This window comes from Falco peregrinus, chromosome 14, assembly GCF_023634155.1.
Source record: "Falco peregrinus isolate bFalPer1 chromosome 14, bFalPer1.pri, whole genome shotgun sequence".
Lineage (NCBI taxonomy): Eukaryota > Metazoa > Chordata > Aves > Falconiformes > Falconidae > Falco > Falco peregrinus.
In genome coordinates this window covers 16,037,791-16,055,556 of record NC_073734.1, presented here as the reverse complement: position 1 = coordinate 16,055,556, position 17,766 = coordinate 16,037,791, and the positions used below count along the sequence as shown (strand labels likewise).

The 17,766-nt window shown below is 45.8% G+C and overlaps 1 protein-coding gene across 1 annotated transcript in view; it reads left to right on the top strand.

Annotated features, from left to right (window-relative positions):
• The first annotated feature begins 5,792 nt into the window (after positions 1-5,792).
• The window catches only part of URI1 (URI1 prefoldin like chaperone), a 44,833-nt gene continuing 32,859 nt past the window's right edge, over positions 5,793-17,766 (top strand). The window contains exon 1 of the mRNA XM_055818451.1: positions 5,793-6,266. Coding sequence (XP_055674426.1) covers positions 6,195-6,266 — 72 coding nt within the window. The 5' untranslated portion in view covers positions 5,793-6,194. The remainder of the gene's footprint in view (positions 6,267-17,766) is intronic.

Sequence of the window (17,766 nt, the reverse complement as noted above, 5' to 3'; positions counted from 1 at the left end):
AAGAGGAGAATCAACTTAATCAGGAAAAATGCCACTTTATCACTTTGAGACAAGTCAGTGTGAAAATACCCAATCAGCAGGCCCGCCTCCTTTTGGGCCTTCACATTGGAAACCAAAGGAACAGCTTTCAGAGAGCTTAACACTGTCAAACTGGCTGTCCCTGCTACAGCAAAAAATAATGGTGTTAACCTGTTCTTGATCAATAATTAGCTGAAAAACATGCCTAGTAACAGAGTATTTAACAGGGTCACTTCTGCTTGAGAATCCTTCCTGGGTCTGACCCAGGTGGCTCATGCCTGGACTTGATGCATGACCTGTATTAAACACACCACCACAGGCCTGAGTCTGACAGCCTTATTTTAGCTTTCAAAGATGAAGTGCAGGCTTTCATACAAATTTTATATGCTACCAGCTTTGGCTGGTGTGTGCAGATTGTACGTGCGTGTTTGGTTCCTATCTTGAGGAGAGTTTGTGCGTCTGAACACTACGGAAGAAGTGTATTTGCAGCAGGCAAGGCCTCTCAATCTGCTCCCCGGGTCTGTATAAGGACTGTTCTTGCTTTGCCATCCTCCTCGTCACCTTAGCAAACGAATACAGGAGTAAACAGTTTGGGAGAAAGACATCCTTAATGTCACAATCTTCTCTTTAATGGAAATGTGAATTTGGTGCTATCTAACATGCTGAAAGAACAAATTTCACAGTATCCCTCACAAAAAACCTCAGAATTTGACTCTCACTAATGCAGGTATAAACCACCACTGAAGTCAAAAGAGTTATACCAGCTTTGATTCTGGGACATATGAGCGGAGATGGAGGCCCTTAAGGTATTCAGCCATCTAGGCTACCTTTACCAATACACTGCCATGATCAGAAAGCTCTCCTCCTTTATGAAGAAAAGATGAGGGGAAAAAGCAAAGTGACACTAATCTTTTCTGAGTCAGGCTTTCCTCTTGGGTGTGACTACATGCAGAAAAAACTGGGATTTCCAGGTGATATTAATGAAAGATGGCAGAAGCAACTACAAAGCATACAAATAAAGCATCCAAGTTTCATGTATTAAACCAACCATGACAGCGCTCATGGTATAAAAGCTAGGATACAGTCAGCTGTGTTGCTGTGAGGGGCCTGGAGCTTTATTGCATGATAGTAGCATAAAAATAGTTACTATTATTAGCAAACACATAATAAGATTAAAGCATAAGGTGCGCTAAGAGCTGGCTCTTTTGCCTTCCAAAGATACCATGTATTTTACATAGATGCCTTTTGGATCAGGAAATAGAATTTCTATAGATGGTCCCACCAGAAAGCTTATAGTCTTTCCCTGCTTTTCTTAAATAGCTGTTTCCAGATAAGTGTGGTAATGTGTGTGCATGTGTACGGGTAAGTTCTGACTCTTTCCTGCATCTTGACTAAGTCCAATATGCAAATTCAGGTTCCTCTTCATCACTACCAATGCAGAAAGACAACACGCTACTGATGGACTTTAAGGTCCAGTATCTTCAAGCTTAACATAACAGAAAATCAGGCCTCTTGTTCTCCCTGCAGAGGAGAAACAAATGAACATCAACCTACTTAATACATGGTCCTGACAACTGAACGACTGAACTTGAGGGCAAGTTATTTATTTTGATGGTTCTCGGATATCACAGTGTTAAACATGGGATAGCTGGGTGGATGGATGGCAAGGGAGAGGATAAGTTGGTGACACTGAGCAAATCGATACTTTGCTGTCACCTACTGTCCCTAAAACTGTTTCAAGCATGAGTTAAGGTGTTCAAGCATGTAACCAAAAAATAAGTAGCATGTTGGTGTCATCCCTGAAGCCTCTTACCCTTCTCTAATGAGAAAAGGTGGGAGAGGAACCTGCAAACGTCAGTATCACATGCTGATGATTCGGACCACAACCATTCAAAAACCTTAACTGTTCTATGCCTGGACAACGAAATGTGCCTGGCAGTTTGACTCCATTGTCATCATCCAAACACAAAAAATACCGGCCATTTCAGACCGATTAGAATGAAGGAGATGCAGGCTTTGACCGTGGTTCTGCAAGAATTACATAGCTTCACTCCTCTAAGTAGTTCCACTGGGCTCAGAACAACTGGGTCTCCTTCCAGATTTACCAAGGCAGGGAGACTCATGGCCATAATATTTTGCAAGAGGAAGCTCCAAAAGAATGTATCTGTAATCTTAAGAATATTTATTAGAAAAGTTAATAGTGGTCTGGTTCAGAATAAAACTTCTGGATATGAAAAGATTCAATTATTGCTGGTGGAGCATAGACACTTATTCTTAAATATTTGCTGGTGTACTTACTCTCCCAGCGTAACACAGCAACAAAGAACAGCTTTTAATCTTTAAAAGGAACTTAAGAGAGTCACTAGAAGTTCAAAGTGAGCATGCATTGGCACGCACTGTGAGTGTTATGGTCAGAATTATGCAAAATTCTAAGATGGACCTGATTTTATGGCATTTGATTATGAGTTAGCTTTAACATGAGGATATTGTTTGCATTTTTTTTTTGTTCCAACTGCAGCGATATCTTTCATAAACTGTCCATTAGAATTAGTGCTATGCCTCAATTCAAGTCTTGCAGCCAGCCAGCCATGCAGAAGGCAGGTTGTCTACAACCACGGTGATGTACTATGCTGTAACAGTTGTGGTTTAAAAAAAGCCACCTGAAAACATTTAGTTCGAGTCAGAGCCAAGAAAAAACCCAACAGTTCTAGCATATCCGCTTCATGCCAGAAGACTGAGCATGAAATTTTTCTAAAGCAGATCAGGGAGTCTGCTGTTGGGCCGAGGAGTTCATTCACCATTCAGGTTATCAGATTGTCTCCATGTGCTGACAACAGAGGTGATCTTTGTAGGTCACGTCTTGTTTTCCAAAGATGCGTTCCTTTCATGGGAGGTCTGTCTCAGGATAACTTGTTCTCTGACTTGATAACCATGCGCTTCTTTTCGTCACTTTTCTCCAGTACCCATTTTCCAGCCAGTCCAAACGCAACTGTTATTTGTGTAGCTCTGCATGTGCCTGCACACATGCAGGAGTTCCAAGGATGACCTGGTTCTTAACCACCTTGCCCTCATGCATGACTTTTTGTTGCAACCATGGTTTTAGACCTAAGTTTCTGGTCTTGCAAAACAGAGGTGTCACGGTTTCTCCTTTGTTTCTCTCGGCAGAAAGACTGGCTGGGGCATTTTCCTCTGTCTCCTCTTTTTGTCCTTTCCTTGTTTTCCTCTTCCCATGTGCCCACCCTCTTTGTGGCGTGGTAGTGAACAACGTTTAAGGAGTATGGGAGAAGTCACGGACTGCTTTGCCAAAGAAGAACATTTTTGAGCCAGAGCCTTGGTATGAACTTCTCTGCTGCAAACTTCTTGACCTCCCCAAAACTGCTTCTGATCCCTTGCTCTCACAGGTAGAACTGACCCATCTATACCAAAACCAAAAATATGATGCTCATTTCTGATTCTCAAAAGCTTCTGGTAGGAGCTCTGCCAGCAGCCACACCTTCAGCTACAGTACAGGCATATCTGCCGACTGCGAAGCCATCCACTTGGAAGAGAACATGTAAGCTTTGCTTATTTGTCTTTCCCTCACTTAATTACAGAGAGTTCTCCAGAGTTTCCCCCAAGGTTTTATGAAAATCATCTGGTAGGTCATCTAAAGGGTTTAATGTAGTAAACAAAAATCTGCAGCTTAGAAGGCCAAATTTCAATTTGATTTATTTTATATTCCATAGAGTTCCACTGGTGACAATGGTTTCGTACAGGTTATAAGTGTAAAAGAATGTCACCCAGAGACAGGCTTCGTGCTCCTCTTTGGCAAATGCTGTATCCCATCTGTTTGTCACTATTAGAACATTTCTTCGTTGGCAGATGAAAAACAAAATGTACAAAAGGATCCAGTAAACTATTCCATACTATCATCAGTACAACCAAACGCATACATTCATTACTCTGATAATGATGTAGCCTCTTATTTTGGCCAACTGTCAGAAGTCTTCAATGCAATACTTTTAGTGACTAGATGGTGTACTAGTGGCACGTGAAACGGTGAAGTGTTTGGAACAGGAAACAAAAGAAATGATTGCATGCCTTTACATTCTACACTAGAAAATAGTATGTTGTGATATAAAATTCCTACTTTGTAGCTCCTCTTGTTAGTTAAGTGCTTTTCTGTTATGCCAGGCAAGAAAATAAAATCTTAAATAAGATATAAATCTTTATGTTGTGTATCTGTTTTGTCCTCCAATGGAGTTGAGATGAAATGGGATCAAACTAGAGCACCTAAAAATTACCTCTATCTCCTCTGTGAGCCTCAATACCTGGAGAAAATTTTAAAAGAGGTTGTAAGCAGGCTGAAAGGGAGTAACTTACTGTAAGCTTTTAGAAGGATCACAAGATTTGTATAACCAATTTAAACTTGAGACATTCTTTTGCTGGTGAGCTGTTTTCTGATGACAATATATAGATGCCTCTTGTCCATTCAGAGGATCCAGAATCCCTCAGTGACAAATACGTGCCAGAGATTTCATCTAACTTTCAATTATTCTTGAAGATTATGGATGTAGTTATTTCATAAACCAAACTACCCAGCTGCAGTTGCGAATTTTTATTTGCAATATTGGAAGCTGTATTGAAGTCTGGCTAAAAGCTAACTTCCAGCTTGAGTAACCATGCTTTGAAAATTGTTTCTAAATTCCTCATCTGTAGAGCTTTAACAAGCTCTTTATGGGGGGGCAGGGGGGAGGAACCTGGGTTTAGAAAAGTGCACAGCACGTACTGTGTCATGTGTGTTAACACAAACAGTTGTTTTGTGGTGTATACAGGGTTAGTTGTGCTTGTGGAAAGGACGTGATGTTTCTTTTGCAGGAGAAGGAAACTCCTGATCCACACATAGGGAAGATGCACCTTTGTACCTCCTCCTCAAGTTTGCCAGTCCCTGTGGGGGAGACAACGTAAGCCCCTCTGCTCCACTGGCAAATGCATATGCTGGGTGGGAAACCCCTGTTCACTCGAGGGAAAGGTGCAGCAGTAAACACATGGTCTATCTATAACTGACCCCACCTAGATGGTGTTTAGTGCACAGAAGTTAAAATACACCTGCTAGAACTGCAGCAGTCGATCAAGTGCCCGGTGAAGTTACTCGGGTCTCTGGCGGTGCTGGGACCCTGCATGCTGTTCAAGTACAGCTCCATTCCATTGCCAACATGTTACTTTGGACGTGCCTAATGTCACTCATGCAATTAGCTAATGAATTTACTGCAGATAAACTACTCTGTGATACTCCAAGGGTGGCTGTATGCCACCCGCTTCCCACGCAGCAGCTTTTCCACGTAGGCAAGGCCAAGTGCTGCTCTAAATGACTTCAGTGAACCTAAAATGTGTGTTTGGCAATCCTTCAGGTCCTAGCAGCCGACTGCGTGTGTGCTGTCAGGTGGCCTGACAGCGTGAACCCTACGGAGCAGGCATTGAGAGCTCGGCTCCCGTACTATCACCTCCCGTTAGAGCAGACATTCGGGCCCGCGGTCAGGCGTGCCGGGGTGCCTGTGGGCCGGCCGCTGCGCTCCTCAGACGCCGGCTCCATTTGCTGACCCCAAGGCCTACGCGCCCCGGGCCTGCGCTCCCTGCAAGCGCCCGGCCCAGGGTGCCCGGCGGCGGGCCCGGGCGCAGGCCGTGTCCGGGGGGGGTGCCCGCGGGCCGGGGTGCAGCGGCCGTGCCCCCCGCCCCCAGCCCGCCGCGGCGGCGGGGGCCGAGCCGCCGGGGCCGGCGCCGGGCAGGGGGTGGGGAGCGCCCGCCTCTCGCGGCTCGCAGCCGGGTGCCTCCCGCGGGCGCGGCGGGCCGCCTGGCGGGCTGGCTGGCTACCCAGAGTGCAGCAGGCAGGCGGCGGCAGGCACTGAGCTGCCGGCGCTCTCCCGGCCCGCCGGCGCAGCGGGAGCCGGGCCCAGGCGGCGGCGCGGCCCAGAATGCGAGTGTGAGATGCTTCCCCCGGCAGCGGCGCCCCGGGCCCAGGCGGCGGCGGCCCCCGCGTGGATGCGGCTCTGGAGCCGGCGCTTCGCCCTGCACAAACATTTCTATAGGACTCATTCGCCCTGCTGAGGAGATCGGCCCGGCCCGGCCGCCTCTTCCCCTCGCCGCCTCCTCCGCGCCGGGAGCGGCTCCCTCAGAGGCTGCCGGCCCGGCCGGCGGGCATGGAGGGCCCCGGCGGCGCCTCGCCGCTCACCCCCGCGCTGGTGGGCCGCCTCCGCCAGGAGCACGAAAAGGTAAAGGCCGCGGTCGCCGGGCCGGGCTGCAGCGTGAGGACGGGGGCGCGGCGGGGGCCCCGGGGCGGTCGGGCCGGGGAGGGCGGGGGGGGGAGGGCGGCTCCCCCGGGCCGGGGCTGGGGGTAGGGTGGGGGTGGGGGTGGGGGGTGGCGGCGGCAGCCCCCGGGTGGCACGCGCCGAGGCCTGCGTGCGCGGGCGGGCACGTGACGGCGCTGACGTCATGGCCGGCGGTCGAGGCGGGCCGCAGCTCCCGGCGGGCCGAGGCCGGGGGCAGCCGCAGCGGCCCGGGGTCCGGCGCTTCCCCGCGGCGAGGGGCCCGGGCGGGGCGCCGGCAGAGTGCGGGCAGCGGCGGTGCCGCGGACGCGGCCTTCGCAGCGAGGCAGGGCGAGCGGCTGGCCGGGGCCCGGCGCGGTGGGGCCTGCGTGAGCGCCGGGGAGCAGCGGGGCTGCCCCGCACCGCCGCGGCGGCGGGCTCCCTGCCCTCCCGCACCTCGGAGGCCGTTACGGTTACGTCCGCGCCGCGCTCTCCTGAGCGGTGCTCTTCGCCGGCTTCCCGCCTCCCTCTGGTTTTTCCACTGATGGGGCCAGTCCCACACCTTCCTAACGGCAGTCCCGCCGGTGGGCCCCGCGCCAGGCCCAGCGGGTGTCCGACCGGGTCATCTCAGGGGCCAGCTTGGGGCGGGTGTATCAAAAACTAATTGTCCAGGGCTAGCCTTAAAAAACATTGATTACGGTTGAAATGGGCGTGAAAGAGCCAAACGCCTCCGCAGAAGCGATTCCTGAGTGTTTGGAGGCCGCGTGTGGCCACGGTACAAAACTCGAGCTACTTTGTTCGCTGCTGACACCTGTGGGCTAAGACGAGTGGGCCCTGCTGGTTTCACGGGCACGGTTTGGGGCTCATAGGCCCCAGCCTTGCAGCGAGCTGTCTGTGGGTATGGGAGTCACAGCGGAATTCATGGTCATGTTCAGCGTATTACTGGCACAAGTACGTTTGCCCAGTCTACAAACTTTCCAACTTTCCTGCTTGTTTCTCTCATAGGATTAAATTGTTTTAAAGCTGCTTCTAAAGATGCACATTAGAGCTCTTGAATTATAATGGAAGACTTAATCTTCAGTGTGTATTGCTTTGGCACACGCTGATGTTGTTAAGAGTAAGAAAACTGAATAATGCGTACGTGGTGTATAAAAATGTGCCTTGTCTGGAATACTGCGTGCAAAAACGTGTCTACTTTTGAATAGCACACTAGATCGTTACTAAAAGATCTGCGTAACCAACTGACTGTTAATGTGGATGAACGGTAAGAGGATCTGCTGGAATATTCCGCGTTATCCATTCTGCATGGATAGTAAGCCATTATACCAGTAATTGGTGATAGTAACGAGTCTGCTTGGGCTCCTTCAGTTAATTTTCAAGGTGGTAGAATTTGGTGAAGGATGGTTTCTCTGGCACATTAGTGTCAGTCAGGCCTAACGTGTAAGCGAATGTCTGTCGTAACCACATAGAATTATTCCCAGTTCATGGTAAGACCCCTCTGTAAGCAAGTTTAAGACTCTTCTTAAACAGATCTGCTCCAGTGGAAAAGAGGCCCAGGAGACCATTAATTAAGCCTCTGTTAGGCTGATGTACCAAAATTATATTTTATCATAGGGAAACTTTACATAATTTCTGCAAATTGGCTAAAAAAAATTGAACACTTCAGCTTCAATATGAAATTATACTAAGGAACTACATATCTTGGTTACAATGGAGTGTCATGATGAAGATATAGTAGACTTTCCCTCTATGCAATGAATATATATAATTGGATTACAACAGTATTTTCAGTTATGAAAATACTGTATTTTAAGATGGAGGATGTCTTTTCATTTCAACTGCCTCTTCTCAGAGATTCATATTTTTCTCACAAAATTACTGAAGTTGAAGGCTCATGTTTTGGTCTTAGCACAAAGATGAGTGAGAATTAGTTATCCAGTGCTTTGGTAAACTAGTAATCGTAGTATGAGTGTCATAACAAATAGTGAAGTTATTTAGCCAGAGTTATATCTATATATACTGGCGTTTAAGCTGGCACATATATTTCTCTTAATTACTGTGATGTTGTGCCGTCCCAGAGATGCTTGATTAAGTATAAAGTAACCTATTTATTCCCATTAGTCTGAAGGCAACCTTTAGTGTAATAGTGAAATACGGCATTATCTATCTGCAGAATTAAAGACAATAATTGAATCACGGTTGGTTATTTTAATACCCAGGCCATTGTACAACCCTGGTTCAGCTATGAGTTTAAGCTTTTAAGTGCTAAAGAGCTGCTCTGGAGGACATGTGAACTGAGGCTTCCTTCCTGTTTAAAAATATTAAAAGAACAGGATGTTCATGACTTTCTGTCTTTAATCTGATTGATGCTGCAACTTCCAGGTTTAGGACCCCTGGTGAAAAGTAATTTTAATTCTTGTTTAGGACTGCTTGCCTGTTGGACAGATTTCATCTTGTTAATTTGTAGTGATAGTAAGACCAAACTGTTAAAAGCAATTTTCAATGCTCCCACTAAAGGCACTTTGTATAAAAACATGACTTAGAATGTGTATCTTGGGGATAAATTATAGAAGAATGTCTAGTAATTTTCATGATAAAGACCATCATTGGAAGCACAGTGCCTGCGTAAAGTTTTGAATATTTCTGTAAGAAGAATATAATGTATGTATCATGGATTACTTGCAAAAGCAATATATGTTAGCTGAAAATACTGCGTTAAATCTATTGCAAGTTAGTACAGGAATTATAAAATGAATATTTAGATAGGTGGATTCTAATGCTATAGAGCCTGCATTTAAACATACTATTTGATATACATTTATTCCTGCAATCAAATGGGTTGGGATTACTAACTGATAAGAAGTTGACAAGTCAGATCTGTATGATTTGGTAAGACTTGTGTAGACAGTTCACAGTGGGCTGAGACGTTCTGTAGTTTCTGAGATGAAGATGCGCATAATGGGAGATACTACAGAACCAATTAGACCCAGGAGACGTTTGTAGAGTGCAAACACAGGCATGGAGAATCTAAAGGATTCCAGTTTTAGCTAGCAATATGGTGTTTTGGGTTTTTTTGGTTTTTTTTTTTTTATATTGTACTGACAAACACATTTTTTTATTTTCCTTTTAGGAAAATTAGGACAAGGAAGTGGCTCTCCTGTCACTCATCATGACAACAAAGCACAATTAGATTTAATGCAGCTATTACCATAACTCGGGGCCACTGTGTGTTATGACATATTCTTAATTTTTATGAATTTTAATGGTGAAGCTGTATAGTCTTTAATTTCCAAATTGTTTTCAAGATCCTGAGTACTTGTAGGTTTTTTAATAGTTAAACAACGTGTAGGTGGGTTATGGGGAAACAAATCACAGAAGCCTAAACTTAGGCTCTGTTAAATTGTCTTCTCTTCTTTTGGGGCTGGCTGCTTCTGTTTAAGTCTTTTTCAAGTACTATCTGTGCTATAAAATCAGCAGCTTGGCAGTTTTAAAGCTCTTCCTGCAGTCTGAAAAAGAGCAGTGAGACTGAGTAGGGTCTTGTACACTCCACGCTGCTGGAGGAGCCACTGGAAATCTGGAATTACTTGCCTGCAGGCTTAGCAGATGAGATTCAGTGTGCTTTCCAGTGCAGTGTCTCCCAGGGTATTGCACTTTTTTCAGCCTACATCCAAGCTAACAGAATCTAGAGAAAGCTTGGGTACAAGACACCAGTGTAGTGGGACTTCATTTTGCACACTAACTGTTTGAGAAAAGTTAACAGAATGCTTGAAGCTTGGTTTGACGTGCTCCTTTTTAAAAGGACCTGTCTGAAGCTTCATTTGCCGTATTTCTTTTTAAAAGCTACTGGGACAATTACTTCTTAGAAACTAGTGATGGCATTCACTCTACCCTGTCCAGTGCATTTTTTGTGATGATGGGTTCAAGTAATGTTTTCTCATGTGCTGCTTTCAAGTAAAAGGGATAATTCAGTCATTATCTGGAAGTTTTCAATGTAATATTTATTGTTCCTCCAGTGTTAATTGATCATCAGTTTTACTTTTTGTGGTCAATATTTGTCTATGTTCTTATTAGTATGAATTAAACACCCACTAGTTTATATAGTCTCAAGAATTGTGAAATAAATTAACAGATCTTAAATAGGTGGTTTTTTAAATGGTAATTAAAGTAAAACTATTCACAAAAGAGTTTAAAGAGCATTGCCTTTATTCTGGAGTCATCAAGTCGGTCTGTGTTTTGCCTCTTTGGTAACTAAAATGTGTAGTTGAGATTATATCCACAAAATTTTGATGTTACTAAATTGTGCTGCTCCTGTAGCTGTCTACGGATTCTGTGAGTAGGTGCAGTGACCAGGATACTGTTGGGGAATTATCTTTAGTATCTTCAGAGGTCTCTATTCCAGAAGCTATGGTCATAACCTGTCTTGGATTGACTTGGGTACCCCTTGCCTTGTGTATTTCTTTCCTCCTTTGAGACTGTGAAATTGTATTTTGTTTTAATCTGAAGCTTCATCTTGCAGATGGACATGCTCGCTTGGAGCTTGCCATCTTGAGGCCCTCAGAGCAGCAACTGCACTAAGACTTCGCTTTTTGATAGTGGAGCATTAGGGCACTGAGCCACACCATGCAGCTGCTGGTTTTGTGGTCCCTTTTGCCTGTTAGCATAGGCTGCAATTTCACTGTCATAAAAAGGGTGAATCCCTCCACCACTTCTGTGCTAACACTTGTGATCAGACTGCTGTGGGGTAAGAGGAATCCGGTAAAGCATGCCAAAATTGTCATGTCAGATGCCAGCGTGAATGTGGTGGGAGAAATGCAGAGCCAGTGATGGGTGAAACTGGGCTGGCCCTTTGAGCTGTGGCCGTGCTCATACCAAGTTAGAGCAGTTGTGAGCAACCATCTCAGTCACTTGATTGAAAATTTCATCAATAATCACACAGGTTATCCGGGAAGAAGATGACTTTTAATTTGTTGAACAGCTTTTTAAACCAAAGGATTTTTTTTGTGACACATTGTTTCTGCCTTTCAGCAGTTTTAGGGTGGCACATTCGTGAGGCTGCTCGGTGACCTTGGCTGGGATCCAGCTTAACCCAAAACTTTGTTGTTGACTTTTTTTCTTCTTTTTTCTTCCTGGATTATTTTTCAGCCAGTGTGGTTCCCTAATGTGGTTGGTTGTGCAGCATCACAAATGTCTGCCAGCAGATTGTGTCAGGGTGGGTAGGATAAGACAGTGGAACTGAGCAGCTGGAGACAGGGAGGGATGATGACTGGTTTATGCAGGACTGCAGCTGCACGTTGAACCACAGCCTGAAGGTATGTCTGTGAGGCAGGTGCCACAGCTCGTCAATTTTAAGCTAGTTAACTCAAATATTGCTAGCAGCGTAGTTGTTGCACCATAGACTACACAGAAACTCGCAAAACCTGCTTGAGATGTTTGTTAAGTTAGATCATGGGAGACTCTGCTGGTCTGCTGCTGTCTTGGTACCTGAGCTAGCTTGGATAAGGTGTAGCCACATGAATGTATTTTCCTGAAGTAAGCTAAAATATTAAGTTACAAGTTCCTTAGGTCTGTGTCAAGATGAAGTTACATGACATGGATACTGACTTGCTACCAGGGAAATATGAGACCTTATTGCAGTTTGTTTTTTGCTTGCACCAGTTTAGTTGGTTCAGGGCTAATTAAATTAATTCACTTAGGGGAAAAGTCCTGCTGCCTCCGGGATTTTTAAGTCATAGAATCATTAAGGTTGGAAAAGGCCGTTAAGATCAAGTCCAACTGTTAACTTAGTACTGCCAAGTCCACCACTAGACCATGTTCCTGAGTGCCACATCTACATGTCTTTTAACTACCTCCAGGGATGGCGATTCCACCACCTCCCCGGGCAGCCTGCGCCAATGCTTGACCACCCTTTCAGTGAAGCAATTTTCCCCAATACCCAACGTAAACCTCCCCTGGTGCAACCAGAGGCTGTTTCCTCTTGTCCTGTTGCTTGTCTGGGAGAAGAGACCGACCCCCAGCTGCCTGCAGCCTCCTTCCAGGCAGCTGTAGAGAGCGATAAGGTCCCCCCCCCAAGTCTCCTTTCCTCCAGGCTAAACACCCCCAGTTCCCTCAGCCGCTCCTCATCAGACTTGTTCTCCAGACCCTTCCCCAGCCCCGTTGCCCTTCTCTGGACACGCTGCAGCCCCTCAGTGTCTGTCTTGGAGTGAGGGGCCCAAAACTGAACAGAGTATTTGAGGTGCAGCCTCAGCAGAGCTGAGTACAGGGGGACGATCGCTGCCCTGGTCCTGCTGGCCACACTATTTTGGATACCAGCCAGGATGCTCTTGGCTTTCTTGGCCACCTGGGCACACTGCTGGCTCATGTTCAGCTGGCTGTCAACCAATACTGCCGGGTCCTTTTCTGCCAAACAGCTTTCCAACCACTTGTCCCTAAGCTTGTAGTGTTGTGTAGGGTTACAGCTGACCCAAGTGCAGGACCCAGCACTTAGCTTTGTAGAACCTCATACAACTGGTCTTGGATGATCGATCCAGCCTGTCCATATAATTCTGTAGAGCTTTCCTTCCCCCAAGGAGATCAACAGTCCTGCCCAACTTGGTGTCATCTGCAAAGTTGCTGAGGGTGCACTCGATCCCCTCGTCCAGATCATTGACAAAGATATTAAACAGAACTGGCCCCGATGCTGAGCCATGGGGGACACCAGTTGTGTCCAGCTGCCGACTGGATGTAACTCCATTCACCACCACTCTCTGGGCTTGGTCATCCAGCCAGTTTTTTACCCAGTGAAGTGTACGCCTGTCCAAGCCATGAGCAGCCAATTTCTCCAGGAGACTGCTGTGGGAAATGGTGTCAAAGGCTTCACCAAAGCTTAGGTAGACACCATCCACAGCCTTTCCCTCATCCACTAAGTGGGTTACCTTGTCATAGAAGGAGATCAGGTTTGTCAAGCAGGACCTGCCTTTCATAGCCCCACGCTGGCTGGGCCTGATCCCCTGGTTGTCCTGTACATGCTGCGTGGTGGCACTCAAGATGGTCTGCTCCATGCTTGTGGTCCTGATCCCTTAACCAGTCATCCCAAGGCCCTGAGGTCTCGATTGCCTTTGGACTTCTTGTTGTAACTTCATTGCTACCTACCTGAAAAATCAAAAGTGGATAATAATCTGAGAGCCGTACCAAGGTAGGAAGCTTTCTCTTCCCGTCCTTAACCCAGGCCCTAGGGGGGCAGCAGACTGCCCTAAGTGGGTCCTGTCTGCATGTTGTGCCTTCTGTTCCCTTCGGAAGGAGTCTCTTATGACAACCACCCATCTTTTTTTCTTTATGGAAGCAGTTCTGATGCAGGGCATAGGCCAGCTTAACCTTGGTGACGCCTTCTTGGTAGAGGAACCATCGTCCTCATCATTGTTTGGTTCCAGTGGCAGAGCCACGTACCCACTGTGCACGGGCACCTGGGCGGGTGGGGTGGTCACAGGACACGCGCCTGCTGTGCGGGGCAGGACCTCATCGCCGCTGCCCCCCAGCCCTTCAGGCGCTGTGTTCAGCCGGGTGGAGAGAGGACAGGGAATGCTGGACCACGCATCCCGGCTGCCAGCTGGGCCTGTCTCGGGGCAGGCCGGCTGCCATTGCAGCAGCCTGTCTCTCCGTGGTGCTCCTCAGCCTGCCTGCCTGCCTGCCGCGGCGCGGAGGAGTTCCTCTCCACGGGGCACGGGGCACAGCCGGCCGCCCAGCACCTCGGTGGCTTCGTGCTCCCACCAGAGCTCTGTGGGGGCAGCCGTGTCCCTCGTGGTGCATGCAGCGCTCGGAGAGGCCGCGGCTTGCTGCCGGGTGGGTCCCTTGCCCCCTGGCCAAGCCATCCCGTGCCACCTGCGCCGGCTTTGTGAGGTGAAATGGCTCCCAAAGGGGGATGACAAAGGGCAAAACAGCATAAAGGTGTGGGGAACCCGTGGGTGGCAGTGGGGAAGCAGGGTGCTGGCTCGTGTGCACTGGCTGTCATGGCGGTGGGCTGCCGTGCCTACGTGTGCCACGCTCACGGCAAGGTAACGAAGTCAGGTATCCACAGCAGGGGTCACAACCTAAAACAGTCTGAGAGGGCAGAATTTCCCAGCTGGCAAAGAAAAGATGAGGTGATTTCTGCCTGTTTTAGAATTCTTCGATGTCTCAAGTAGAAGTTTTAAGCTCTCCAAAATAATTTTGGTCAGAGCTTCTATTAATTATTTATTGTGTTTATTTATTGGTGAATAATAGTTATGTACTATTTTTTCTGCAAAACTGAGAGACTCACTTGTATGTACTCAATTAATATAAACCCAATAGATCTTCACTTGTTTTCGTGTAAAGAAAGGTAAAAATTGTCATATTATTAAATAAGATTTTTTTCTTTTAGCAGTTGTTTGCCATGATTCAGATTTCTTTCAGTCTCTCTTTTCCTTCAGTATTCTTTCCAAACACATTTCTTTAAAAGGCAAAAGTTTCCACCCAAAGGGGGATTTATGTTAATAATTTGTTGAAATGCAGTGTTTTTGAGTAATATGATTTAATAAATGAATATGAGAGCTTAGAAATGCTTTCTTCCTTTTCCATTAGATCATACAGTGTGCCAACAAACTGAAGAACTTCTAATAGTTTTATTTCGTTTTTTGATTGAAAATGGGGCTCTAGGAAAAACAATTGTGCAAATGTTAATTCTGTCTTTCTCCATCAGTGATTGCTGTGTTTTAGGCAAGTACTGTGTAGTTTCCTAGAGGAAAAAATGAAAATTCGTTTTAAATGTTTGTTTTGTGTGTGGCTTGTTACATCCTTGTTACCAAGAGATGATTAAATATTTGACCACCCGTTAGTGTTCTTCTGTAATGTAAAGTCATATTGTGAGCTGGTTATTTCATCAGTAAACTTCTAGGGTTTGGGGGTGTGACAAGAGAAATCTCATGCATGAGTTGCGTGGCAGAGTGGGTTTTGGTACCGCAAACATTTACAGATGGAGGCAGCTTATGTGCACGTATCAACTGCAGTAAATACTCGAATGTGGAAGGTTAAGCAGTTAAAACTGTGCAGAGTTGGAATCATCTGAATTAGGTCAGTAGTGGAAATTACCTTGGATTTATCATGAGCCTTACAAATGTGGATCTGCATTTCAGAAAACCAGCATACACCTCCACTGTAGTTTGTGGAAGGTTCTGAACAACAGAACCAAGGTTGAGACTAAGGTATTTACACAGTCCCAAATGGCAGGGACAGTCTCCTGAAGGCAAATCATTGGTTTTAGACTTTATTAGACCCTTACTTTAATTACCACCTCATTACTTGCTCTGCTTCCACAAAAAGTATTCCATACTGTCATTTTCCCTAAGTAACTGGAAATGTGATTGAAAGGGATGTTTAAAGTGAGACTAATTCAAGATTAAATAGTCACAAATTATATTATTGCTACATGTAAACAAATTACTTGCATATCTGATTTTATTCAGATTACTTTTCAAGTGGTAAATAATGCTTTATCACTTATATAGTGCTCTTACATCTTTAGAGTGCTTTTCTCACATTAATTAATCATCATTAAACACTCTGAGGTGGGTAGGTTAATACTATTATCCCCATTTTGCAGATGAAGAAATGTAGACTGAGAGGTTCTGATTTGCTCAAGGCCATATAGAAGAAATAGAATCAGAGCTGGGATTAGATCGGTGTCCCTAGCTTCTAATTTCAGAAGACCAGCCAGATTGTGAGCCACAGTTTGAAGCAAAATACTTAAGTATGCATGTAGAAACAGCACATATTTACCTGGCCTCTTAGATACCTAACCTGCAATTTGTTTAAATGGAAACTTTGCTTTTATGCCATGCTGCATATTTCCACGTTCAGACCCACAAGTGTGGGAATAGCCTCTCATCCATTTAGGAACTCTGTCTAATGTCATGTGTATTTTAATTTTCATCATTTTCTTTAAAATTAACTTTCACCTTAAAAATACCAGTTGCTAGTTCTTTAGACTGGAACATAACTGTGTGACTCAGATATAGCAGGTTTAGCATTGGTACCTGAAACTGTCTACGGATGATACCAGTACCAACTCTGTTGCTTATAATTTTCCATGAGCTGGGACACAAATGAAATTCTGACTCGGCACCTTGCCTTATTGCTGTTCTGAACAGATGAGAGAGAGAATTCACCTTCAGTGTGCTAAAACCATCATCTTTGTAGGCAGTGCCTAGCTGCTTAGTAGAGAGTGAGACCGGCATGTACGCACTCCACCTTGGAGAAGTACCTACATAAAACAAGAGTCTCGGACTGGAGAGGAGAGCAGAACTATTTGTGCCTCACCTTGATAATCGGAAGCACCACAGGGACTTATATTCAGCTGTTAGTAATGGGGGCAAGTGCAGAAGCAACAGGTAAGGAAGAGTGATGTGGAAGAAAGAGATGCCCTTGTACGTGAGGGTGATGACCTGCCTGCTGGGGAAAGGTAGGGTGATGTGGAACAGGTTAGAGACCCGTGGGCACACACAGGTAAGAATCAGCTTCACGCTACAGCATCCTTCTCACCTGTCTTCATTCCCAAGGAAACATTGCAAGTGATAGTTGTGTGTGGCTTCTGATCCTAGCCCTGTGTTAGTGGTTAAGCTACTCGGCTTCCAAAATCAGTGCAGTGCTTTTCATGGAAAAGTTTCTGAGCTTTTCAGATGGAAGATCCCAGAGAAGGTGGAGTATGAATAGATACATTGGAAAGAGAGAAAGTGTTGCATACAAAAGGAATTTTCTGCTTTCAGATAGCTAATGAAGTCTTTGGCTGTATGATACAAGTTGTTTAGGGTGATTTGGAGTCACTAGCCTGCAGGCTGCCTTGTGCTTGGATTGGCACGGGGGAACTGGGGGACAGTGACTGTAGGTCTGAATCTGATCGTCCTGCTCTGCTGTGACTCTGCTTCTGAAACCTAGAAACGAGATTCCCTAAAAGCCACAACGTACACTTCCCTTTAAATAGCTCAACCTAGTAGTAATGAGAGCAGAACCAACACATAATCTCCTGCTTTAACAGCGTGGTTTTTAATCCAGAAGTTATTAGGCTTTGGGTTACAGGTGCCCAGAGGTGGGCTTGCTCATGGAGCTCCCAGGTACGGCTCTGTCCGGCCAGGGGCTTGGGAAGCACTACATTTTAACAGGCTGCTGTTGGGGGAAAGGAAGGAAACAAGGTATTTGCCCATTTGCTTTCTGTTAAGGCTATGGAATGTGTTTCCTGACAGTGGATCCTGTTTTAATAACCAGACCTATGATGAGGTAATGTTAAGTTTGAAGCCAGAATATTTTAATAAATATTTTAGTATGCAGATAAACCATTGATAAATGTATGCATTCACAAACTCATACATTTTTATACCTAAAAGGGGACAGTTCAGAGTTTATTGATACACTTCCACTATGGTATCTTAAAAAGTACTGCATAGTTGGTGGCACGAAGTGTCCAGACAAATTGAACTCAAAT